The sequence below is a fragment of the Panicum virgatum genome, chromosome 9K, assembly GCF_016808335.1.
Source record: "Panicum virgatum strain AP13 chromosome 9K, P.virgatum_v5, whole genome shotgun sequence".
In the NCBI taxonomy this organism is placed as follows: Eukaryota; Viridiplantae; Streptophyta; class Magnoliopsida; order Poales; family Poaceae; genus Panicum; species Panicum virgatum.
In genome coordinates this window covers 58,572,256-58,596,620 of record NC_053144.1, presented here as the reverse complement: position 1 = coordinate 58,596,620, position 24,365 = coordinate 58,572,256, and the positions used below count along the sequence as shown (strand labels likewise).

General features: G+C 45.9%; 5 protein-coding genes across 7 annotated transcripts; 1 reads left to right on the top strand and 4 right to left on the bottom strand.

Moving 5' to 3' along the window:
- Positions 1-123: 123 nt before the first annotated feature.
- Positions 124-1,915, bottom strand: LOC120652767. The gene is made up of 2 exons (XM_039930693.1): positions 1,262-1,915; positions 124-1,066 (listed from the first exon to the last, which is right to left on the bottom strand). Exons 1-2 carry the CDS (start codon positions 1,663-1,665, stop codon positions 1,051-1,053), a joined length of 420 nt encoding a protein of 139 aa, XP_039786627.1. The 5' UTR covers positions 1,666-1,915; the 3' UTR covers positions 124-1,050.
- Positions 1,916-2,850: 935 nt separating this feature from the next.
- Positions 2,851-4,819, bottom strand: LOC120652764 (protein IN2-1). The gene is made up of 8 exons (XM_039930688.1): positions 4,546-4,819; positions 4,362-4,422; positions 4,155-4,241; positions 3,963-4,061; positions 3,714-3,822; positions 3,541-3,617; positions 3,241-3,429; positions 2,851-3,136 (listed from the first exon to the last, which is right to left on the bottom strand). Exons 1-8 carry the CDS (start codon positions 4,629-4,631, stop codon positions 3,128-3,130), a joined length of 717 nt encoding a protein of 238 aa, XP_039786622.1. The 5' UTR covers positions 4,632-4,819; the 3' UTR covers positions 2,851-3,127.
- Positions 4,820-7,058: 2,239 nt separating this feature from the next.
- On the bottom strand, positions 7,059-9,899 carry LOC120648836 (ent-kaurenoic acid oxidase 1-like). Its single transcript, XM_039925484.1, has 8 exons — positions 8,933-9,899; positions 8,649-8,798; positions 8,267-8,527; positions 8,099-8,182; positions 7,921-7,999; positions 7,730-7,836; positions 7,448-7,566; positions 7,059-7,271 (listed from the first exon to the last, which is right to left on the bottom strand). Exons 1-8 carry the CDS (start codon positions 9,533-9,535, stop codon positions 7,172-7,174), a joined length of 1,503 nt encoding a protein of 500 aa, XP_039781418.1. The 5' UTR covers positions 9,536-9,899; the 3' UTR covers positions 7,059-7,171.
- Positions 9,900-12,275: 2,376 nt separating this feature from the next.
- Positions 12,276-15,974, top strand: LOC120652763 (protein MODIFIER OF SNC1 11-like). 2 transcript variants are annotated; one of them, XM_039930686.1, is made up of 6 exons: positions 12,276-12,647; positions 14,769-14,828; positions 14,924-15,046; positions 15,143-15,200; positions 15,323-15,376; positions 15,488-15,972. In XM_039930686.1, exons 1-5 carry the CDS (start codon positions 12,415-12,417, stop codon positions 15,350-15,352), a joined length of 504 nt encoding a protein of 167 aa, XP_039786620.1. In that variant the 5' UTR covers positions 12,276-12,414; the 3' UTR covers positions 15,353-15,376; positions 15,488-15,972. The 2 variants fall into 2 exon arrangements, with proteins under 2 accessions (XP_039786620.1, XP_039786619.1); XM_039930685.1 differs by having other exon boundaries at positions 12,304-12,647; positions 15,320-15,376; positions 15,488-15,974.
- On the bottom strand, positions 15,943-23,668 carry LOC120652762. Of its 2 annotated transcripts, none has more exons than XM_039930684.1 (5): positions 19,224-19,334; positions 18,101-19,134; positions 17,783-17,909; positions 17,221-17,654; positions 15,943-16,542 (listed from the first exon to the last, which is right to left on the bottom strand). In XM_039930684.1, exons 2-5 carry the CDS (start codon positions 18,124-18,126, stop codon positions 16,161-16,163), a joined length of 969 nt encoding a protein of 322 aa, XP_039786618.1. In that variant the 5' UTR covers positions 18,127-19,134; positions 19,224-19,334; the 3' UTR covers positions 15,943-16,160. The 2 variants fall into 2 exon arrangements, 1 of the variants encoding a protein (XP_039786618.1); XR_005666649.1 differs by adding exons at positions 20,656-21,351; positions 21,412-23,668 and having other exon boundaries at positions 15,970-16,542; positions 17,783-20,239.
- Between the last annotated feature and the right edge of the window lie 697 nt (positions 23,669-24,365).

The window sequence follows — 24,365 nt, the reverse complement described above, 5'->3', positions numbered from 1 at the left end:
CTGTGTCAGAATATAGGGAAAGAGCAGGTATATATATCTTACGTGTAGCGTTACCAACATGAGTAGAAGCTCAATTTGCAATAACAGAACACATCACCTGAATAGTAAGGTTGTTTGCGAGACTGACACAAGGCTGAATCGCCCCCAAGGTCTATATTTGATTTTTTTTCTAAGTAGAATTTAGCAACAGTTTCTCTTCTAACAGTCGAGTACACAAAAGCTAGTAGTATTGGACTACGGAGCTTATGCCAAGGAAATGAAACACATTAGGAGAACAATATAGATTGTAATTACAGATCTAGCAATTTATCCAATTAGTACTGAAGACTCAGCAAGAGTTTTTCTATTCTGCAGTATCCTTCCAGCATTGATGAGGTTCACATCATTGTCAGTTTAGGGGCCCATTTCTATCTCCTAACATAGATGAAAAATAGAAATTACAAGATAGTTGACAAAGGAACTGAAGGAATGAAATATGGCAGTAACTACAGAAAACAAGAGTTTCTGACAAAATAATGCAAAGTAGAAAACAAGTGTAACTCTGATAACAAGTGAGATGCAGGACCCGATGCGATCTGCAGAAATATTCACACTTTCACAGTATACACTTCAATTCTTATAGAAATCTGCATTTTAGCAATGTAACCGGAGCTGCTTAGTTATGACTGTCCACATAGAGTTAATCATGTTAGTTTTAATCTGTCTTTTGGAGAAAGCGGGCTTTCATTCCTGTTGCATTCAAAAAATGATTATTTCTTAATTACTAAGTGTTGTTAGGCACTTAGGCTAATAGAATTTGGAGCTTGTTGTCAACTCTGAATTATTTCCCCATTCCCGCTTGTTATAATTTGTCATCATTAAACATAATGCAGTGTCCATTTGCACAAAATCAGTAGTTTTTGCTTGCGGAAATCAATGGTAGGAACTGTCAGCCTGTGTCCATGTAAAATCTGTAAATTAAGTATACACAACTATGTAATTATTTACCTTCTGGTAGCTGAACAGTGAAGTGGAACTTTCCTAGGTACTCTGTTGCCTATTGTGCAGGTTTTAGATCACGGGTTCCCTGAAAATTATGTAACATTCAGTTGAACATTCCTACAGATGAAATGAAGTCGAGATGCTAGGAGCTGAAGCGGTAGCATGTCCAATTTTAGTGGATCTTAATGTAGCACAGTACTCACAGGAGCATTCCTGCAAACACCTAGTGTGCATATGACTGGAGAGTTAGCACATGTCTGTGAATTGTGATTTTGCTTGCCTGTACGAATATGAGGAATCCATTGGTGGAGGAAGCAGGGGAGCACGGGCCTCGTCGAGGTGGACGGCCGTGCCCGTCCCACATGGGGAGGTGAGCAGCAGCCGAGACATGGCAGGACTACATTTTAGAGGGCGCAGGTGGCGGTACAGGCTGGCCCGGAGAAGACTCGCTGCAGTGTCAGCGGAGAGCTTGCTGAGTCGTGCCTCTAACATCCTTGTTGCTCCGCTCCGCTCCCTCCACGGTGGTCTGCCATGGCCACAAGCTAGCTCCTTCACGTCCGCCCTGAGCAACACCGTCGATTCTAGCCGTGGTGGGCCATTGGGGAAGGTGGCGTCCGGCGAAGATGACGGCGAGAGCGATGCAACGAGGAGCGGAGACGCGGCACAAGGCAGCCGAGTCCCCATGGTGGATGACTTGAGGCGGCGATGGCAGGTTGGCAGCGGAGGGGAACAAGGGCCTCAAGCTCGAGACACCATGGGGTCACCGTTAACGGAAGCATCGCGATAGTCTAGCACTCGCTAGAAATGACGAGGATGGTGCTAGAGACGAAAGACTCGATCAAGCTCTGTGGGAATCCAACGGTTGAGAAATACAGACGACGTGGACGAATGAGACGCCAGAGCCTATGGTGCTGATTTCGCTATGTAGAGATAGAGGAAACTGGGCTGAAGATGTCTAGCCTGTCACCTTATTTGAAGCACTTGACAGGCCCATTAAGGTTTCATTTTTGCCCAAAAACGCAAGAGATTGCAATACAAGTGTAATTTTCCAAGCAAATATGTACTGAATTGTCAATTGTTCTAAAAATTAGTTTTGGTGTAGATTTTGTAACTACGGGGAAGCTTCCTCTTAACAAAAGGAAGTATTTGCTTGCAAACACATTGGAACGACTTGTGAGGGCTTAAAATTGATAAATGAATTTGGAAAGCCTTGTATCCGGTCACGCTAGCGAGGTTACACTTTTGTTCCTTGTGTCTGGTCAGAATTTCATCGGTACCCATTTCCATTTGTTTAGTGACAGTAATCGATGGGGCCATGGGGTCGTCATCTTTGCTTCTATGCAACTATTCAGTTGTATATTGCGCCAGTTTAGATGCTTAGCTTGTACTCCCTCCCCTCCGTTTTCAAATTATAAGTCATTCCAAGAATTTTGGAGAGTCAAACTATCTTAAAGTTTGACCAAAATTATAGAGAGAAATACAAAGATTTATGACATCAAATAGGTGCACTATGAAAATATAGCTAACAAAGAATCTAATGATACTTAATTGGTATCATAAATGTTATTACCTTGTCATATAAATTTGGTCAAACTTGAAAAACTTTGACTCTCCAATTCTTGGAATGACTTATAATTTGGAACGGATGGAGTATATCGTCATCTATGACCTAACTCGTCTATAGCGTCTGCCGATGTGGAGAGATCGATCGATGTTCTTATTCCATTAGCCAAAACCATATCTATGACCCAACTGCTTAAGTCTTGCTCATCCTAGCAAGTTTTGCAGATCTTAATTTGTTGAGTGCATGTTATTTTTACTCTCTTTTATTTTCTTTTCCAGTAAACTAAGCAAGGAGAATAATCACAGTGAGCGGTAAAAGGTCCAAACCCGTGATTTGCTTGAGAAGAAAAAGAAAAGGATAGCTACAGTCTCAATACAACACCATAAAAAAAACTGTACTGCTAACCCCTCAGCACTAAATGACACTCTGACATTATTGTTCTTCAAAGTAATACAGAAAGGTTACTTAGGAAATGATATTAAAACCGTTTACAATATGTCATCTTTTATTGAACAAAAACAGTAGCATCATATTGATAAACTGACGTGTCTCTCGTCAACGGACTGCCGTGCTGTCATGTCTTCAGGCGATCTGAAAATGTTACGACGTGTAGTTGGTAAACGAATGTCAAGTAAAAAAAAAAGCTGCAAAAAGAGCTGAGCGTACTTTCACTCCGGGAAGCATCTATCACTGACCTTAAGATGATTCTTGGCAAGATCAAGCAAAAACAGAGGATCGTTTTTGGTTTGTGTGTAGGCGTCGATCTTGTTCATCTCCTCAATGAATTTCTCAAGGTTGGGCCTGCCTTTGGCGATGTCATAGTTCCTAAGATGGGAATAGTATATCTGAACCCTTTCCAAAATCGTGACGTAGGCAATATCCGCCTGACAGTGTGACAGGGCATCATTTATATTAGAAAAAGAATATAAAAAATGGGTAATCCAACCAAGTAGGAAAACTCAAACAACATTTCAGGTTGAAACGCAGTGTGATACCAAACTAAGTTGGCCGAGGAAGAATGGGCCGTCGTTGAACTTGGATAGAGCGGCTTCTAGTTTATCCAGAGCAGCAACTGACGAAGAAACAGACGGTTTGAGCGAGGCAGCGTGTCACTGAATCCAAGCTGCAATCTTTTCAGTCCAAAGCTCAATGCAATGGTCTTACTTACCGACTTCATCTGACACATCTGCGTGGGCCATCAAGGGCGAGTAGAGCGCCTTGGTGAACGCATCGGCATACGCGATCAGCTCATCAGCAAACTGCCTCTTTGCAGCATCCTGCAGGAAACCCAACACATCCAAACGTATCAGTTTTGCACATCCCCTGCTCTGACTGAGACGGTCTGAAACCACTGCATTTGTTGCGAGTGCTTCGCTCAAGCTGCAGTGAAGGTGACAGAGTGTATGATCAGCCTTACCTCTGGAAGCAGCGCCGGGCCATCGAAGTTGCTGTCGATGTATCTGATCAGGTCCAGGCTCTCGCCCCTGATCTCGTTGTTGTGCTCCAGGGAAGGCACCTGCCGAGAAAGAAATGTTCTCAAGGGTGGTGTTCACGGAGGAGAGGATGGATGTGGCCGCCATGGACAGGCAGAATTGGAGGTTCACCATACCGTGCCCTGTGGGTAAACCTTCTCCTTGTACCAAGCTGGTTTGTCCTGCAGGTCAATGGCCACCAGCTCGATCTTGTCCTGCAAACCCTGGAGAGGAAGCAAACGAATCAAGCTTCATTGTTTGAAGACCTCCTGTTTTCACAGGTACAAATCAGTTATAAAAAAAAACAGGTTCTGCGAGAAACTGAAAGTAGTACTAGCAAGTACCTTGAAGTTCCTGGTAACCCAGGCGCGCTGAGCGAACGGGCAGAAGTAGCAAATGTACAGCCTTCTCGAGTTCACGTCATCCAGAAACACAAACACATACAATTACCCTCTAATCACCATCTGATCAATGCAAATCTGCAAAAAGAAGAAGCAAGCAGTGCAATAGCATGGTTTGGTGATCTACCTGGTGGTGCCGTCGAAGACGGGTGGAGGTTGGGAGGTGGAGCCGAGGGCCGGCGGGAGCGCCTCTTTCGCGGCGGCGGCGGCCATGGCGACGCACGAGCTGGGTGTGGCAGGCAGGCAGGCAGGGGATGGAGACCCGAAGCAGCGGTGGTTCTGGACTTCTGGTGAGCGCGGCTGACCGAGAAATCTTATGCCTGGTGGTGGTGGTGAGATGATCACTGATCGGCCTGAATTGGTATTTATACGAGTGGATTTTAGTGGGGTGGCCGTGAGGTGACTGCTGATGGGGTGGCTGCTTAGAGTTGGAGAACGACTGTTAAATTTGTTTAGGGACGGGAATTGGGAGCCTCTCTCGCTGGCGGCTAAGTGTTTTTTTGGTGGTGGTGGTGGGGGGGGGGGGGGGGGGGGGGACGTGACTGCCCCTAACTTGTTCTTCTGATCATGCTAGTGAGGTTACACTTTTGTTGCCTGGTCGAAGTTTGACCGGTCCATCTGTTCAGTCGATAGGGTGACGTCACTGATGGGGTCACCCTTTCGTTGGTCCAATGATTTTAGGTGCTTGTATGTTGTCATGACGTCATCTATGACCTAATTAACTCGGCTAAAGCATCTAAAGCTTCTGACGATGTGGGGAGATGTTCTTATTCCATTAGCCGAAAATCTCTGACCTAACTGATTAAGTCATGTTAATCCTAGCAAGCTTTGCAGAATTTTAATTTGTTTCAGTGCATGCTATTTTTGCTGCTCCTTTTCTCCCCCAAACAATATATTCTATATAGATGCACCCCACTAAGAGTCATTAACTCCATTTCTCTCAACATGCAAGCTATCCACGTCATTTGGAATCCACTATATCAGACGCCACATCACCATCCACTCCAACCATCTATTTATATCTTCCACCAATTTTCTATGACTAATAGCATCCATGCATGGAATTTATTAATTTTTGCTAGTACCACGCTATAAAATTCCCATAGTAGAAATAATACATGGAGGATCAATTATTGAGCCGGTCAATTCTCTCTCAACAAAATAAACGTGGTTTCATGTGTAATGTTGATTGCAAAAGAATATTGACATGCAATCACCTTAGTGATTCTACTTCCAAATTTCACCTTAAAATTTTTATTTAAGAAAACCCGCAGCAAAGCGCAGGGTATCACCTAGTTAAATAAACAATGAGAACCATCTCAGTAAAAGTAAACAATCTTACTATTACTAATTGGAATTGGAGGCTCCTTTTGAAGCCTCCAGGTGATGCCACCTAGGATCTTAGGTGGACATTCTAAAAAATAGAGAAATCCTATAAATTCTCACAAAAATCATAAACATCTGGCCATCAATTCGGCAACTCTAATCATAATTGCCATTGGATATGTTATTTTTTTAATAAATTACCCACCTTTTCCATTATGAAAATAAACTAAAGTAACCCCTACACATGTATCTAAATTACCCACCTCTGCTATTATAAAAATAATCTAAAGTAACCCCCTAATCTTCATGTAAATTACCCACTTATGCCATTATAAAATAATATCTAATAACCCCTAAATTTTCATATATATTATCCAATGATATCATTATAAAAAATTAAAATAAATCCCAAATCTGAATCAAAATTACATTATTATAATAAAATCTTAAAGTGCATCAATATAAAATTCTAAATTACTATTTTTATCATTATTAGTATATTATTTATGATATTATTTATATAAAAAACTAATTATAATGTGTGTGTCACCATATATTCATGTATTAGAGAAGATATAAGAATACCAATTTTCATGTTGTTCACATAGCTCAAACAAAGTGTTCGATTAAATACATATCAAACGTATATGGAAGTATGATGCAAAATGAGAAAAAATTGTTAGTAACTAAACCTATCACATTTATTACAATTACATAATGATAAATATGTATCTTTATAATACTAGATTAGAATATTTAATTGGTTAAAGAGAGCGTGAGATAGATAATTATTAGATATCTATAATTAGCCTGTGCGGGAGCACTGGTTGATAGACTAGTTAGAATAATCACAGTGAGTGTTACTCCTAACCCCTCATAAAGAAAAAAGTAATACAGCAGGGTTACTTAGGAAATAATGATTAGCTGTATGCAACCATGACATAAAGACTACACAATAAATAAATAAAGTTGGCATGATATGGCACACAGCGTAGCTAATATGCACTCCATTTTTATTTATTATGTTTTAAATTTTATACCACTTTTAAATTTCTAGTTAAATTAAATTCTCCTTTAGACTTGGCTACATGTACCTATAATGTATATGATCTTCAATTGCCAAGATGTTTATTAGGATGGTCCTTTCGGTTAATGTTTGCTCCCTAGTCTGGGGGCTAGAAAGGTAAATTTGGGTTCCCCTAGTCGTTTCTACGGTAGAACACAGCAGAGTAAAGATTACATGAATTCTATCTCACTCTACCATAGAACAATATATGTATATTATAACTAAAGATGTTGATATACATACATAATGTAGAGCACGAGGAACATAATATTATCAAATGAGCTAATGAAGCATGCTTGCAACAGTGCTCTCAACTCAATTATCTTTCTCGATCTGCACAGAGCTGAGCACGTCTTGCATTTTAACCAGAGCTCAATTTGCTAAAGGACATAGCAGCCCCATCTACCGGCTTTGAGTGTGGAAGGTATGTAACCTCAGCATTAGGATTGAGCAGCTCCCATCTGAAAGAATTCAAGCCAACAAGATGATCATCAATTTAAGATTATTCAAATTTAAAACTTTGAGTATTATTTAACAGACAGTAAGCAATGTCCTGTCAAATCCAGGGGAAACCATAGGGACCGGGGATTTAGCTAGGTGATGGAGCATCAAATAGAGTAGCATTAGTAGTAATTACTTGTAACCAACAGCTAGGTGATGGAGCATGATAGTGAGCTGCAGCCTTGCCAGCATATTTCCAGCGCAGATCCTGGGCCCTCCTCCAAAGACCTGGTAGGTCCCTGGCTTCGGTGGTTTCTGATCAAGTGATAACGAAAATAATGTGCAATGTTGAAACATCAGCCCTTCATGACACAATCAGCATACGAGCTAAATAGCTTTAATTTGTATACTGTGTCTCTGTGAGATCTCTAAAAAGCGAACTAGCGAAGCAGTCACAAGAAGCCACGCCCGAACTCACATCCCATCTGTCGGGGTTGAAGCTCAGTGGATCGTCATAATAGTTGGCGTCAGTATGCAACGAGCGCAGCCAAACCACAACCCTCCACCCTCTGGGTATGGTATAACCTGCCCATAATGTATTCGCTAGATGGTTAAGCTTTCTTTAATTTCAGAGTTGTGACAAATACTGAAGTGTGACTGCTTAATTGCCTCTGTACTCGACATCTCTGTGTGCCACGCGATAAACCATTGGAGCAATGTTGGCTACTCTGATCGTTTCTTCCACCACCTGTGGAAGACGATGAACTCGTCAGAATAAATTGCATGCATCCTGGAGCTAATTAAAAAGTGGCACTTGCATTCTGAACTTCTTTATGTACGGACGTACCTTGGCAGTGTACTTCATGCTGGGGATGTCATCCAGGGTAATGAAGCCACCATTCTTGTCTCTGCTTATAGACTCATTCTCCTCCTGAAACAAGTGCAGATAAACATCGTCGTTCAGCTACACGATCCATTCGAAATGGTACAAACAATAACAGCGCTTATTAATTACTCTCAGCTTGCGAAGAGCATGGGGCGACTTGGCGAGGTGATAGGCCGCCCACATGATGGCGTTGGAGGTGGACTCGTAGCCGGCGACGACGAGGGAGACGATGTTGTCAACCACCTCGTCGTCGCAGAGCTTCTTTCCTTGCTCGTCCTCCATCTGCATCAGCCCGCTCATCAAGTCGCCGTCGACATCCAGCGTCGTCTCCTTCCTCCTCCTCCTCCTCTGGAGCTCCTCCCTGAACACGGCGTCTAGCTTTCTGCGGCACTGCATGCGTACGTGCATCATCAGGCATCAGCATGAAGAGTCTCAGAGATAATTAAGCTTTCCATATTATAGATAAAAGCAACAAGAAAACTCTTCTTTTTTTTCTTCTTCATTCACGTACAGCGCGAGCGTGACGGTATGCCGTTCCGGGGAGGTCTAGAGGGAACGCCCTGAATCCGGCAACCAAGCCGGCGAACCAGCCGTCGATCATGTCGGTGAGAGGCGACGGATCCATGCTCACGAACATCTTGCATATGTTCTCGAACGTCACCTGCGTCGTTATTCATCCGAATTTATGTGTCGCATCAAACTAATACTAATGAGCATGCATGCATCTCGATCTGTCCTGTCCGTGCATCACAGCAAGAATGTAAACAAACAGTGGTGAGGCTGCTGCTTAATTACTTTCTTGATCTCGGTGGCGGCGGCGATGGTGCCCTTGTCCGCCCACGAGCGCAGCGCCGCCACGACGCGCGGCTGGACGACCTCGGCGATGGTCCGGAGCGAGCCGGGGCGGTTGATGGCGGCGAGGATGAAGCCGCGGAGCCTGGCGTGCTGGCCGCCGTGGACGTTGACCACGCTGGAGACGCCGACGAGCTCCGGCGCGGGCCAGCGGACGCCGAAGGTGCCGTCCTGGGACGACGACTGCAGGACGAACTTGTTGGCCGCCGGGGAGCAGACGAGGACGGTCGGCGAGCCGAAGAGGTGCGTCCTGTACACGCCGCCCGCGCCGTAGCGCCTCCTCTTGGCGTCCACGAAGCCGTCGGGGCGGCGCGCCAGCTTGAAGTACCAGAGCAGCGCGAGGCTCTCGCCGACGAGCGGGAGGCCCATGTGGCCCGGCGGGAGCCTCGCGCGGCGATCACGGCGCCAGCGCCTCATCGCGAAGGCGGCGCAGTGGCCGACGTCGTTGCAGTGCCAGGCGGCGAGCGCGAGCAGCGGGGCGGCGCCGAGGAGGAGGCCGATCCACCACGCCCATTCCGCCGCCCCTTGTGCGTGCATCGTCGCCATCGAGTGAGGATCGAACGTAACGCTCCAGCAGCTAAGCTGATAGGCGCGCGTGCTGCTGACTGCTGAACTGGTTACAGCATTACAGCTGGAGGGTGCTTAAGTAGCCCTGCTTGGAGTTGCTTAAGTTGGAGCCGTACAGATTCGATGAGGATTCTTGCGGTTGTGCAGCCGCGCACGGGGACAAACCAGAGCGGGTATATGCTTTTGATTTGGGTGCACTTGTAACGTGTTGGTCGGCAGGGACATGCACCTTGCCATCTTCCATACGCTCAACGTATGTACAATGTACGTCTTGCATTGGTATCATCCAAGTTCCAAGAGATGGCGGAACAAATTATGACATTAATTAACTCTACCCGCGTACACTACTACAGATCGAGCCATTTGTCCCGATTCCAAAGGGCTATTTGTCCCGGTTTTGGAACCGGGATTCGGCCGCCGGGACAAAAGGTCTCTTGCGCTAAAAAAATCTTTGCGCCCTGCGGGATTCGAACCCAAGATCTATTGCCTAGCGCATGACATCCTTACCAACTCACCTAAGTAGTACATGTGATTCAGTAAAGAATAACTCCCTTTTGAACTATCACGTGGAGGGGCCTTTTGTCCGGGTTGATGTTACCAACCGGGATAAAAGGGTTGGGCCTTTTGTCCCGGGTGGAGCCACCAACCGGGACAAAAGGGGGACCTTTTGTCCGGGTTGGTACCTCCAACTGGGACAAAAGACCCCTGTCTCCCCCGCTGGCCCGGCTAGCCTTTGGACCCGGGACAAAAACCACCTATTGTCCCGGGCCCAAAGGCAACCGGGACAAATGGCCTGGAACAAATGCCTATTCTGTAGTAGTGGTAGTGCTCTCTCTACCTATTTCTATACACAGCAAGGCGTATTAGGTTCGATAAAGACTTCATAAATGTTTTTTCTTTTTTCCCCTTCAGTTTATATGGTCATTTTGTTAAGTATCTGATTGGGTCATTTTTACTTTTTGGCTATCATGTGACTGCATCCGCTCACATACGTGTGTGCATATATGGTCATCTATATGATGCAACTCTTTTGCAAACTATCTAGGAGTATTGAGTGTATGACATAACTGATGATCGACGAGGTCATTTCTAGCTAAGAACTTGAATCAGTAGGATGTTTTCAAAACTCTAGTTTTCTTTGACCATATTCACAATGAACTGATCGTACATGCTGTTGAAATCTATCTTTCTATCTATCTACTATAAAGATAAAAAATAATTAAAAATATTTTTCACTCGAATGGACTCGTCTTACCCCTCACGTTGGACCCACTTGAGAGGTCAATGGAAGGTGAATGTCTTGTGTGAGGAAGGAAAAATGCTTTTTAAAATGTTTCCTGGGTTTTGGCTCTCTTCTTTTTTCACCATGGGTAAAAATCTACCCGCCCACCATATATACCCACCTCAAATCCCACCCGGCAAACACTCAAATCATATTTGGTAATCACATGCATGCCAAATCTCATGCATACCAAATTGGCTAATTCCAACCATAATTACTACAGTTGCCTCTTTGTATATGGAAAGCACAAACGGTTTTTAAATTATGGTTTCTTAGCATGCGCATTGTGCCAGGCAGACACATACCAAGTTTGCCTTAACCAGAAGGTGATTACTTATTGCCATGCAAAGCACACATGATTTCGAAATTACCGTGATCTTATCATGGAAAGCACACACGAAGTCCTGACCACTCTATTCAAAACCTGAAATTGGTGGCGTGTTGGCTTCTGTTTCCTGGGAGGCCGCCACACCCTGTTGCTGCGACAGCGGAGGCAGCACCTGACTGATGTTGCGATGGCATATCGGCATCTATCTCATTGAGATTCGGTGACATTTTCGGTGACATTTTCGGTGACATTGAGTCACTAACATGTGAGACTCGAAAGACATGGATCCCACGTGTCATGGAGAATGTCACTAAATCTGTGTCCGACTGCGAAGGCATCACCTTGCCATTGAAAAGGGCCAGGCGGTGGCTATCGTTTCGGCCAGGGCACAGGCTGGCTGTCAATCTGAAAGACTGGGCAGGTGCGGTATGCAATTCCTTGATTTTTTTTTTTATTTTGGTGCACTAGCTATTAGGGTTGATATCATTGTATAGCCTCATCGTATAGAGTAAGGTACCTTGCATTCTGATGAACGACAGGAGGTCACTTGGTGACGCCTCCAACACAACAACTATCAGAACATGACATGGTCATATAAGGTTTATTAATTAGATGCTTGTTTTGCAAAATAAAGCATGTGACTTTAAGTTATAAATGGTATCTCTACAGGACTAAAGTTACAAACATTGCGATCTCCTAGGCTCCTGCTTCTATGCTAATATATTCAATGGTCGAAAATGGTATATCTACTAGAGTACCATTTCTCGCAGTGCCATTCAGATACATGCGTTACTATTGTCCATGCCAAAAATATAATGTCAAACATTTCTTCCCCATACGGCATTCTCGTGGCAGATAACGAGGGAAAATCTGTTGTAGAAGCGTAACTAAAAACAGTCTAAATTATTATAGAAACTTAATATTGACATACTACATAAACCTATTTTTTTTAGAGAAACATAAGTTAGCACATATTGTATGTCCTAATTTTCAAAATGAAGATAAAGAGATGCCACAAACCAGGCCCTATTTGTGTATCTCAGCCCAAGGCCATTTGCTTTTGGGGAAGGGAAAAAAAGCTGTCAAGGCCCAAGGGGGGCGGGCGGGGCCGACTGCCGAGGCGCCGATGCGGAGGAAAAGAGCAGCAGCGACGCGCAGAAAAGGGTAGTGAAATATCTCTCTCCACACGCCCGCACACCCCGCGACCGCGACCTCCCCGCCGAGCTCTCCTCTCCCTCTCCGTCGCCGATGGCATCTCAGAGCTCCACGCCCGCGGAGGCCGCCACGCCTTCGCCGGTGGCCGCATCCACCGGAGAGGCGGCTCCGAGCGCTGCTTCTGAAACGCCGGCACAAAACCCTACCGCTGCCGCGACCGCGGCGGCCGGGGGCACGGATCTGGAGAAGAAGATGCGCCGCGCGGAGCGGTTCGGCACGCAGGTGGTGATGTCTGAGGAGGAGAAGCGCAGCAGCCGCGCCGAGAGGTAAGTGTTCCATGGATCCCCTTTCCTAGGGTTTAGAGGTTTTCTCCTAACAAATCGGCTAGTTCACGATTCAAGCACAATGTTTCGGTAATATGGAGCAATTAGCCTATCTCTTTTAGATTTAAACAGAATAGTCTGCATAGATAGAGATTTCAGGGAGTTGAATACAGCCCATCCCTCTCAGGAGCAGGCCCGGTCCCGAGATTTTGGGGGCCCGGGGCAAGACCTCAAATAGGTGGCCCTTTTAATAAATACCGTAATAATTACTATATAAGAAAAATATATATGACGATATTAGCCATACCTCTATATTATCTGTTATTGACAACAAGAGTAGCCAGTATAGTGAGATCACCACGAGAACCATAACCAATCTGAAAGAAAGCATAAAGATTAGAGCCAGCTATAACACTGACAAGAAAATATGTGATGCATACATATCCCTACAGAATGAAGTATTATGGTTCATCCTGAGCATCGTGTTTTTTTAAGGATTAGATTTTCTTTATCGGCTTCAGGATCTCCAATGCACGGTTAATTTTCTCAATTCCTTCAAGGTCTAGTCGCCTGACGCCGTGGTCTATTTCTCTAGTTGTGTGCTGTCGTGCAGAAAATTAAATAAAAGTTGAGACAGAATTAGATTGATAGCTGATCGGCAAACAGCAGTGGCAGAGAATCAGATCGGCATGGAAGATCGTAATTGGTAATCACAGGCTCACAACTAACGGAACCACAAGGTAGCGTCCTTGCGAGTCGTCATCTCGGTCTAGCGGCTTGTTGGCGTCAGGCGTCCGCGAAAGTCGCCGGCGGCCTGTCGAAACGACGCGTCGACGTGGACAAACAACGAGTATGTGTGGCGGTGGCGTAAGCATCTCCCTCCCGTGGCCCCAAAAACAAGATGAGAAGAAGATCCAAATCAGAAGTGGCTCGTTGGAATTTGGAACCAAACAAGAAATTTACCAGCTGCCAATTTGACCACCGATTCGCTGCCTATACCATCTATCGGTGGATGTGCATGCCTGGCGGGGCCCTTTGGAATCGGGGGCCCGGGGCGACCGCCCCTCTCGCCCCCCCCCTCAGGGCCGGGCCTGCTCAGGAGGCTTCTGTGGAAACTAGGAAGCTTTTGGGCGTTTAGTTTTTTTTTTTAAATACAAGAGTATAAGGTAAGGTCTAACGTCGTATCTTTCGATTCCATGGTGTTGCAAACCATGTCGGTGATGTTGCAGTAATTCTGAAATTGTTGGACACCCATTTTTTACTGTGTATGATCCAGTGTCGTGTCAAAATTGTTGCTGATCTGATTCATGGAGATCTCAGTGCATTTCACGACCTAAGAAGCTAGGTCCTTGCATGAATTATAGTTGAAGTGTTTTATCTTTTATGTTTGATTTGATTTGAGCTGTTAAGTCTTCTTCTAGTTTGAAGAAGTTCAACCTTTTCTTCTGATGTTCTAACCTCAGTGAGTCAAATTTGAAATGTCTAGATTAGTTTTGTTGCTTAGATGGTAAGGTCCTGGGCAATAAAATGGTGTTATTGTTGAACTCTTCTTAATCATTTGTTTGTTCTGAAATCTGAAGTCAGGCATGTCTGCTCATATTACGCATATGGTTTGTTTGTAACTTTATTGCAATATTTCGGGTACATGATGAAATCTCCGTACCCAGACCCCACCATTTGTGCGAGTGTTCTGTATTGGGTAATGGGTATGCCCTTTTATGAAATTAGTCTTGCTTTATGATCTGTATCAGATATCAGACGAGCTATTAACTTTTTGTTTCATTCATATTAAGGCGGTCAACTGATTTCTTTATCCATGAGATTATTGCTGTTATACATTTTTCGGGGTCTACGCTGTAGTAGTCAAATACAGATATATAGTCTTCATTGTGTAGTGTTTCATGTAAATTTTACTAAATGAGGTTCAGTTGTTGCTTAAAAATTAAAACCAAGCAAACTTCACTCTTTAATCCAGTTGAGGCCAAGCTTAGTAGATCCTCAGCCATTTTGGTTTAATTTTAGCATACTCTAAACTATGTGCCATTCCTATTTGGCCGATCAAATTTCCAAATAATCATCACGATTATACTAAGTAAAGTTCATTTCACTTGTCCTATGTACAAGATTCGGGACTGGGTCTTCAAATGTAAAGGAGGAAGAAAAGAAAAAGTCCAGGGCTGAGAGGTATGTTAAATACTCAGAAAATTCTGTAACGTTGTTCTAGTTTTTTTTGCCCCACGTGGTGAATTGATGTGTCGTTAAATGAATGGGACTGCCAGGTTTGGTCTTGCCTCGCCCTCATCTGATGAAGAGGCTAAGAAAAAAGCCCGTTTAGAACGATTTGGTCAGGGTGCAAATGTTGACAAGGCAGAGGAAGAAAAAAGAAAGGCGCGAGCTGCTAGGTTAGTGAACATGGCAGTGGTGTGCCGTTCCTGATTAGTCTCTAGAATTTTTACCTAGCAACCAGCTCAGCTTATATCTGTTCGCAACTTTTCCAGGTTTGCAGAAACATCCAGTGGATCACCTCGAGAAAATGGCAAGGGCAACTCCAAGCCGGTATGTCTTGCATGGTTTCATGAAGAAATTTTGCCTACATGATTTCTGTGCAGAGCTTTCACGTTTGGTCAGTTGGTTCTAACTTTCTGCGCTCTCTACCTGTTTGTATATGCTTAAAGCAGGACGCAGCTACTGTGGCAGGCACAGCATGATCGAAGCACTCTGCCTTTGATGAGGTTAGAATTAGACGGTGCTGTTACATCCTGAAACAATTCTTCCCTGTCAAGACTTGCTGATGTAGTGATGTAGTTTCCCTGACATGGAAAGAATGACTTCAACTCTTTCAGGTCTCAGATATTTTCCTTGGAGACTTTGGTGAAGCCATATTTTGTACACCACTAACTGCATGAACGGGGCGTGTTTCCCAGCCCCGGCCATCTTAGAGATGTTTGCTTTGTATGACTCTACTTACGGTGCTTAGCTGGGCAGTGTAGCTAATTTGCTGCCTGGTTTATGGATGGTGGTCATGTACCTTCTGTTTCCATCTAATTTGGCGACGATGGCTTCGTTTCCGTGTACTCTAGATGGTGTTGTCAACTGTTGGAAGACACAAATCAGCACTTGTTTATCGTGTCCCTTCGTCCTGCCTGCTACAAAATGGGATATGGAGGCCCATGTCATGGTGCATGCTGGTGCGATGCCGGTGCAGTGGGCGAATGGTCCTTAAAAAAAGGGTCGGCGTGCATTCAGCACAATGCCATTGGCCTTTTTCTGACAAGCGTATCACGTTGTATGCTATTCAGAAACAGATAAGCTACCAAGAATTCCATTACCTGTAAATAGTGTGGCTCCACATGTGCCAATCTTTATTCCATTCTCTACAGACACCCCCTAAACAGCGCTATGTATATTACTCACTGCAGGTGAAAAGGACAAGATGCACCCGTAAACAGGATTATGAATAGAATAAATCGCTGCAGGTCTGATGATGGTGAACGGCCCAGCGCGCTCCCGGAGCCCTCAGTGCGCGACGAGCTCCGATCGCCGCTCGATCGTGTAGCGCAGCTGCTCCTTGACCCGCCGCAGCGCCAGGAGAACGGACTCCACGTCGGCGTGTGGCTCCGGCGGGCCGGCTCCCACGGCGGTGGCAGCCGGCTGGGGCTGTGGGTCGGCCAGAACGATGGCGAGCTTGTTCTCTTCTCCCTGCTGTGCTTCCTCGTCTTGAGTCAGGGCATGGAGCTCTGCTGTTTGGGTGTCGTTGTCCTCCGTTCTTGAGCCACCGTCCGCTTGTGCAACGAGCTGGGGGTCTACCAGCACAAGCGCTAGCCTGTCGTCGCTGTCGTGGAATGATTCTACTTCGGATTTCGCTGAGCCACAGCCACTGGATGCATCAAGGTGTTGCCTGCCACAATAACACATTGCACGAGTCAGATATCCCAGCAATACGTGCGAGGAGTAAACTGCCAAGGTATCAGCATGAATGCAATTGCTTAACGAGATTTTTCTCCAAATATGCCCATGACGTTTGCTGTTAGACAGTCAGACTTGTGACGGTTGAGGTTTGGAGTAAAACTAATTTCTCCTCCTTTGCTCATTTCTGGTCATGTGGTTTGCAATTGCACGCGCACAATTATCGTGTTCAGCTATAATAACATCCACTGATGTGGTAACTGATAACGTGTAGTGCCAGACAATCCGTCCACCTCCTGTGTGCAATTGTAAAAGGCAATCATTCTGTCCTAAGGCGAAGGGAAGCACTAATTGTTTCCTCTACAGCTAACGTGGTGAAAGATGCCTGCTGAAGCTAGCCTCCAGGAACTCCAAAGAGGTAAACAATGAAGAGGTGGAATGGTTTCATAATTCTGGCAGGAAGCCTGAAAGAAGTCAGTACCTCTTGAAAAAGATGAGAAAAACTTAACTCCAACAACTACTCTCAAAAGAAGTCTGAAAGGAGTAATATGCAAGCCAAAAAAAACTGAAAAAGCAAATCCCTAAAGTAATTGAGCAAGTATTTTTGTTATTTTATATACCAAACAGCAATTTAAGTACTCGTTGTCAATGAGTTATTCTGCATGCGTACCTCTCCGAATCATGATCGCCGGCCCTCTCCTCAGAGCTGTTGGTGTTGTTTGTGCCGGCAAGATCCATGCAAGCACCAGCCGGGGATTGCTCGGACACAACGGAGCACCAGCTCCCGTCCTGGGAGTTACCTTGAGTACAGGAACCGGCGGAGGAGCCCTTGGCGCTGTCGGTGTCGGCATCGCCACCTGCTTGAGGACCGGAAGGCACGGAATCATCAGTGGTCAACGAGCCAGGGCTGTTCCTCTCCTCCACCTCCGGCGCCTGGTGACCGAAGCGGCCATTGGAGGAGGACAGCGAGCTGATGGAGCCGTCCGAGAGCTCCACGTCCAGAATCTTGAGGGACTCGAGCTTCTTGATGGCCCTTCTGAGCCTCCTCTCCGCCTTGTTCCTCACCTTTACCTCGTCAGCGAGCTTCTTCTCCAGCTCGTCCAGCTGCGGCCAAACCAACCATCAGATCAAACATTCAGCAGACAGAGAGTTCAATCAGGACGTGAACCAATAGAAATTAAAGAGGATGAAACAGTACTGAATGTGTTACAGAAGGTGGGATAAGATTGTACCCTTTTGGCCAGTTGGTCGGCCTCCTCCTTGGCAGCCTTGGATGCCACCCTCTCCGCGAGCAGCCTGCCTCTCAGACACTCCACCGTCCTCATACCACCACCGCCCTCCCCTCCCCCACCATTCACCCTGGAATCAATGCAATGCAACGCAAGTGCAGAAGCAGGTCAGAAATTTTTCCTAGGATTCCATTGGAACATCCAACAAGCAACTCAAGAACTAAAATATTCCTAGCAACAGTTTCTGAAACGATGATAAGAGCCAAGAAACAATCCAAGAATGCAAGAACGAATCAAGCAACCCCGGCAAATTGGAGCAACCTGCATTCCATGGCCTGCGCAGCCATGCTCCGATCCTCCCCGTATCCAGGTGGATGCGTGTGATACCCGGCTTGGGCTTGGGCTCTTGCAGTCTTGCTAGCTTCTAGTAAGCTGCAGCGTGTGGCGGCGGAGTAGGGCGCTTCCTGCGTGCGGCTCTGCTTTTGAGCTCGCGCGGCAGGGGAGGGCGCGGGCGACGGGCTGGTGAAGTGGAGGAGGCTTGAAGCGGAAGGCGCCGGCCTGCCGGGCGCCTCTGTCTGGAGAGTGGAGGTGCGGCGAGGCTGGTGCTGAATTGGAGCACGCTCTCTGTGGGAGTCTGGGAGAGGTGTACCGGCGCCTCGAAAAGAGGCATGGGATTTGATGACCACAGGAGCCGGTTTTGTCCGTGAGACCGTGACGGCCACCCGTGAAGTGCATTACTGGCGTCACTTGAACCATCCCCTCTCTTTTCACTACACTGCAGTACATTCTTCAGTTACGACATCTACCTTTTTTTCTTCATTTTTTTACTTCACTAAGAATTTACAGAAATAAGAAGATATTGGGACTTTTTTTTTGGACTGACACAGGAGACAAAATGTAGGAGAATTCTTGAGTGCAACGTTGCCCGCTTGCAGCAGTCACCTCACCTCACATGATAGTGTGCGTTGAGCTCAGAAATAATACCTGGATGCTGCCAAGTGCCAAGCCACAAGCCTTAACCTACAAAAAAATGATCCTGCAGAGTAGATGGTACAGATAAGAATGCTAACGATACTAAAAAGCAAAGGTGTACTTACCGGTACAAAGAGATGGTCGCAGGGGGGGACATGTGGGGCAAGTGGGCAACCGCCTTGGGCCTTGCAACCTGAAATCCTGAGTTCTGCCATGGTGTGTGTAAGCGAGGGAGGAGCCGAGGGCAGAAAGGGCGGCCACGTGAAAGCCAGATCCTGCTGCTTCATTCATTCAACCCGCTTGCTGCTGTTCGTCGACCCCAGCCCTCCTGTCCTGTCTTCTTGCTGCATTTTCTTTTCCTCGTGTTTTTAGCATAGCAGCGCCTGAAAAGAATTCCCAGCATCCACCGACTTCTCGTTTGTTTTCTTTTATAGAAAAAAAAATCTGGACGAATGGAAGTACTAGCACGTACGTGTACATGATACCAGGACGAGATCGCGTCGAGCGTCCCTGTCCGACCTTGTCGCGCTCTGCCTCACGAGCTGCCTGTGCTGCCTCTGCAGTTTGATTTGAACTGGACTGAATTGGAGAGGTAACCGACAGATGGCACAGCGTTAACAATGACATTTGAGCTGTCCGTCCTCTCATGTGGACTCCCAAATATATTAACAGGCTAACAGCAACCCCTCAAAAACAATGCGCTAACAAACAGTAGAAGCACGCAGAGTTTGATGAAACAAAGCGTAGACTAATTCCAACCGACCTGCCATGTTAAATGCCGGGAGGAATTAGCTGGAGAAACGCTGGAGGGATTGGCATCCGGCGCCGCCCCATCTTTGCGAAGCCCGAGTGGTTTGTGCGAGGACTTGGGATTCTCCTCGGGCCGCAGGCTCTGCTGCTGATGTTCTTGTACCGTACGAAAATTCCTTCGCCCACGAGCTTAACATCCAGGAATAATGCACGAATTATGGGCATGAGGAAAACGGACAGAGACCCGCGACATTTGCCCTGGGATCATTGCCAGAATCCGTGGTACGCCGTATTGGGACATGACATTGGACGGCTGCTGCAGGATCTTTGGCACCATGGACATGGTTAGACTGGAGATTTAGGCAGTCAAAGACTAAGCGCTGTAAAACAACAGGTAAAGAAAGTGTAAAGAGATCAAAGTAGAACGACAAAACCGAAGGGAGGGAGACTGTACCTGTTCCAATGGAAACGGTAACTTCTAGGTATTGCAGGGCAGTAGTGTTATCCTTCGCCGGGTCCACGTCTTTTTTTCAGGAATGATTACTACGTTACCGGCGACCATCACTCCCGATCTGGAGCAGAGCTTTTGCGCCGAGAGCGACGAACATGATGACGACGGCGCTTCTCCGGCAAGTGAATGCAGGCAGCCAGACACACGTAGCCCATGCCGGTGCTCCGCGCAGGGCCACCCCCAGTGGAGAGAGGCCACCGCTGGCTATTACCATGGCCTGCTGGGAGCTGTATCACGTGCCACAAGATATCAGTATCAACAGGCATAATACCACTGAAACAATTCAAAACATTTTGAAACTCTTCACGGATCCAGACACAGGAACAGACAATTGGACGTAACTAGCCTATGGCAAGGTTCCGACCCCAACCATTTTCCTAGAATATACAGACAGCAGAGGTCATAACAATGGGAAACGAAGTGACAAAAGTTCCCCCTGGTTGTCTTCGTGCGTGTTTTGTTTGTGGTAACCTGTGATGGCTCTATGCCTAGGAGCTCTGTGAATTCTTTTGGATATTTTAGGCGCTATGTGATCCTAACTATGAAATGGTCAACCTCTGGAGCTATGTTTCTCCCTGTATGTACTCAAATGGGAACGCAAAGCTGTAAGCTATGATTAAAGAGATGAGGTGATCATACTCACTTATCTTCACTTGGACTCCAAGGCTCCAGGGTGAGCTGGACCACCATACACCAACATTGTAAGGCTGCAAATAGCCGAACCCCTAATGGTTTAAGATCATTCCATCAAAGACACCGCCAGTAACGTTATCACATTGATGCATTTGCGCACTTGGTGCATGTGAACCCTGGAAACAAAACGAAATAAGAGTCACGGCTTCCTGATAGTGAGGCCAGAACAAGTTGTTGCAATTCAGAAAACTGCTCGCACGCTTTTCCCTTTTGGAGTTCATGAGCTGGGAAGTAGTGAAGTAGAATGATCCAAGCATGTGAAGCATGATCCACAGGCACGGGGCACTAAAAGACAGATCTTGTTGTGCTAGCTCTGTGCAGTTCTGATTGTAATGCCAGGACGGGGTAGGCGTCTAGGGGATATGCGAAGCAGGTCTGGGCATTTGCTTTGATAGAGAGAACAAAATGTTCAGGAAACCATTATGGACTGTAGAAAAATCCAGTATATTCTACAGCTTTACACAAAACCTATGGTGTTTCTATAATGTAGATACTGAAAATAGCAGGTTATTGTTGTAATTTAGAACCTTTATTCATTGGATCCATAGCACTAGAGAAACTTTTGCTGATGAAGTGAATAATCTTCTGCACATAGCTTGTTTGGTGTTCCATCCAGGACTGGAGGTATAGCTAATGCCTGCACAACCTGAAAATCCAAATTAGATTGCTACTGCTTCCAATGATTTTATATTATTCATGGAATTACCTGTTGCTTTGGTATCTCTCATCTTGTAAAGAAATCGAGTTTAAGGTCAGCTATCAGTTCAAAAGGTTAAGATAAGAAGATCGTGGAAGGACACACTCGTTGGCTACAACTCTCATGTTCATTGGTCCTACGAAATTTAGTTGATCAATCAAATCAAAGCAACCGACCAAACAGTCAAGAGCGAAATAATGTGGCCCAAATAGCTCAAAAGTCAGGTGTGCTCTCAGGCATAATAATCACACCTCAACTATTAGATTTTTTGAATGCTATCAGTATAAATTGTCTTCATCTAAGAGACTAAGACTGGTTGAGGACAAGCCCTTTTCTACATTTCAGATCACTCAAACATCAACAGCCACATAGTTTATGTGGCTCATTTGCTTGATGTATCCACAGCAACAAACATGCAGACCATTGAACCCTTCAATTCCAACTACAACCAGGAACCTTCTCCAACCCAACTCCCCACATCATGCTCCTTATGACCTCAGCTTCTTCCCATTTGCCAGAATTTGAGTACAAATTAGCCATTACAATGTAATTACCAGTGTTCTTAGGCTCAATCATAAACAGTCGATCAAATGCAAATCGACCAAGCTCAATATCACCGAATTCTGCTGCTCCATTAAGCAATGGACCCCAGACCTTTGCATTTGGTTCAATCGGCATACTGTTTACAAGCTCAAGTGCATTGTTCAGCATCCCTGCACGGCTGAGTGCAGAAACCAAGCAAGCGTATTGCTCCATCACTGGAGTGATACCAAACACAACCTGCATGGAGTCAAAAATTTTACGACCATCAGCTACCTTGCCAGCATGAGCACAGGCAGTAAGCACGGCAGTGAAAGTTATGGTATCCGGCCTAGTGCCAGCACTGATCATCTCATAGAACAGGCGCAATGACTCTGCAGCTTCTCCATGGGATGCAGCAGCTGATATGATTGACGTCCATACAACTTTACTTCTATCTCCAGTCAATTCAAACACCTTCAGAGCCCCATAAAAAAATCCTGCCTTTGAGTAAGCATCGACCAATGCACACACAACACTGATACTCTGATCATAATTGTTTCTGATCACATACCCATGAGCTTGCTTCACTCCCAGCAGCGTGGAGAACAAAGGAACTGATGGAATGATGATTGAAAGCGTGGTTGAATTGGGTAGCATGCCAGAATCAATCATCTCATGCAGTAGGCCAAGCACATCGGACAGGCAACCATTTTGAACCAATCCAGCAGTCACTGCGTTCCAAATGCTTATTCCTTGAACATCTGCTTGCCGGAAAAGCTGCATTCCCTTTTCAACTTGCCCATGGTTCATGTACCCAGTGATCATTGCACTGTAACTGACTGAATCTTTCTTAGGCATCCCTTCGAATAATTCTCTTGCATAGTGCAACCGCCCACATTTCGCGTAAAATCCAACTATTGAGTTCCAAACTGCAACATCCAAATCAAGCCCATTCTCGGCAGCAAACTGGTGCACTCTGACCCCAAAATCAACAGCCTTGAGCTGCGTGCAGGCATGCAGTACACTGCTTACCGTAACACTGTTCGGTCCAACACCGCCACCACCGGTGTGAAACCGTATCAACTCTTGGAACAGGTCCAGGCATTCGCGGTACCATCCTTCACGGGCATACGATGATATCAGCGAGTTCCAGGACACGACGTCTCGCTGCGGCATTTCATCGAACACCGCGCGAGCAGAGCGCGTATCTCCGGCGTTGGCATAGGCAGTGATGAGCCCATTGGACACGAACAGGTCGGCCCCAAAACCGCGCAGGATCGCGACGGCGTGGAGCTCCCCGGCCACGAGCGCGGACAGCCACGGCCCGGACGCGGCGAGCGACTTGAGGAGCGCGGAGAGCGTGACCTCGTCCGGTGAGATGCCGGAGGCGGCAAAGAGGCGAACCGCGGCAGAGGGGTCTGGCGAGTGGAGCGAGAGCGCGATAAGAATGGCGTTCCAGGCGAAGACGCTGGGCCGCGGGATGGCGTCGAACACCCTGCGCGCGTCGTCGAGGCGCGCCGCGCGGGAGTAGAGGGAGATGAGCTTGGACGCGAGGAAGTTAGACGGCGTCACGGAGAGAGAGACAAGGCGGGCGTGGAGCTGGCGGCCGGCGGCGAGGTTGCCGGAGTCAGCGCAGAGCTGGATGAGGTGGCCGTACGCCCGAGGGTCCGGCGGCACGGCCGTGAGCCATGGCGGGAGCTTCATTCGCTCTTATGAACGGCGGCTAAGGCGCTAGGCGCGGGGGGTAGCGGCCTAGCGGTTGGACCTTGCCGCTTTTGAACTTAAAATTTCACATGAATTTCATATAAATAAAATTCCATATATTAAAATAAACCAATTCTATAAGTTTTACTGTGCATAAGAAACAGTTCAATTTCAGCAAATCAGCGGAGTTGGAAAAGATCACATTTCAATCAAATGCCAATCTCAGTGCACAGTTTTATATCATAGTTACAACATTAGAAACAAGGTAAAGTGAATTTTATGGGATGAAACTCATCTCTCATCCCATAAAATTTTATCATTCTCTTTCCTCACCATATCAACAAAATCTATATAATATATATAGATGTACCTCACTAAAAATTATTAACTCTATTTCTCTCACCATGCAAGCTATCTACGTCATATAATAATCCACTACATTAGACGCCACGTCACCATCCACTAAGACCATATATTTATTTCTTACATCAATTTTCTATGACTAATAGCATCCATGCATATATGCAGCTTATTAGTCTTTGAGAGTAAAAAATTTATACACAAAGGATCATCATTTAATAGCCGTTGTTAACAAAATAAACATGTTTTCATAAAAATGTTATTAGTAAAAAAATATTGTCATACAATTACCTTAATATTTTATTTTCAAATTTCAATTTAAAATTCTATTTAAAAATTTCACTAAGCAACGCGCGGGATATCACCTAGTTAATGAT

Bases quoted from the DNA above. Each gene is read 5' to 3' on its own strand.
- LOC120652767 (XM_039930693.1), bottom strand. From the start codon at position 1,665: ATGGGGACTCGGCTGCCTTGTGCCGCGTCTCCGCTCCTCGTTGCATCG.
- LOC120652764 (XM_039930688.1), bottom strand. From the start codon at position 4,631: ATGGCCGCCGCCGCCGCGAAAGAGGCGCTCCCGCCGGCCCTCGGCTCC. The intron at 3,618-3,713 runs GTAAGTAAGACC...TTTCTTCGTCAG, and splicing joins AGATGTGTCAGATGAAGTCG to TTGCTGCTCTGGATAAACTA. The intron at 3,430-3,540 runs GTATCACACTGC...TCACACTGTCAG, and splicing joins TCCTCGGCCAACTTAGTTTG to GCGGATATTGCCTACGTCAC.
- LOC120648836 (XM_039925484.1), bottom strand. From the start codon at position 9,535: ATGGCGACGATGCACGCACAAGGGGCGGCGGAATGGGCGTGGTGGATC. The intron at 7,837-7,920 runs GCAATTAAGCAG...CATTATGGGCAG, and splicing joins CAGAGATGTCGAGTACAGAG to GTTATACCATACCCAGAGGG. The intron at 7,272-7,447 runs GTAATTACTACT...GAATTCTTTCAG, and splicing joins CACCTAGCTGTTGGTTACAA to ATGGGAGCTGCTCAATCCTA.
- LOC120652763 (XM_039930685.1), top strand. From the start codon at position 12,415: ATGGCATCTCAGAGCTCCACGCCCGCGGAGGCCGCCACGCCTTCGCCG. The intron at 12,648-14,768 runs GTAAGTGTTCCA...CCTATGTACAAG, and splicing joins CGCAGCAGCCGCGCCGAGAG to ATTCGGGACTGGGTCTTCAA. The intron at 15,047-15,142 runs GTTAGTGAACAT...CAACTTTTCCAG, and splicing joins AGAAAGGCGCGAGCTGCTAG to GTTTGCAGAAACATCCAGTG.
- LOC120652762 (XM_039930684.1), bottom strand. From the start codon at position 18,126: ATGGCTGCGCAGGCCATGGAATGCAG. The intron at 17,910-18,100 runs GTTGCTCCAATT...CATTGATTCCAG, and splicing joins GCGCAGGCCATGGAATGCAG to GGTGAATGGTGGGGGAGGGG. The intron at 16,543-17,220 runs GTACGCATGCAG...TTATTGTGGCAG, and splicing joins GGCGATCATGATTCGGAGAG to GCAACACCTTGATGCATCCA.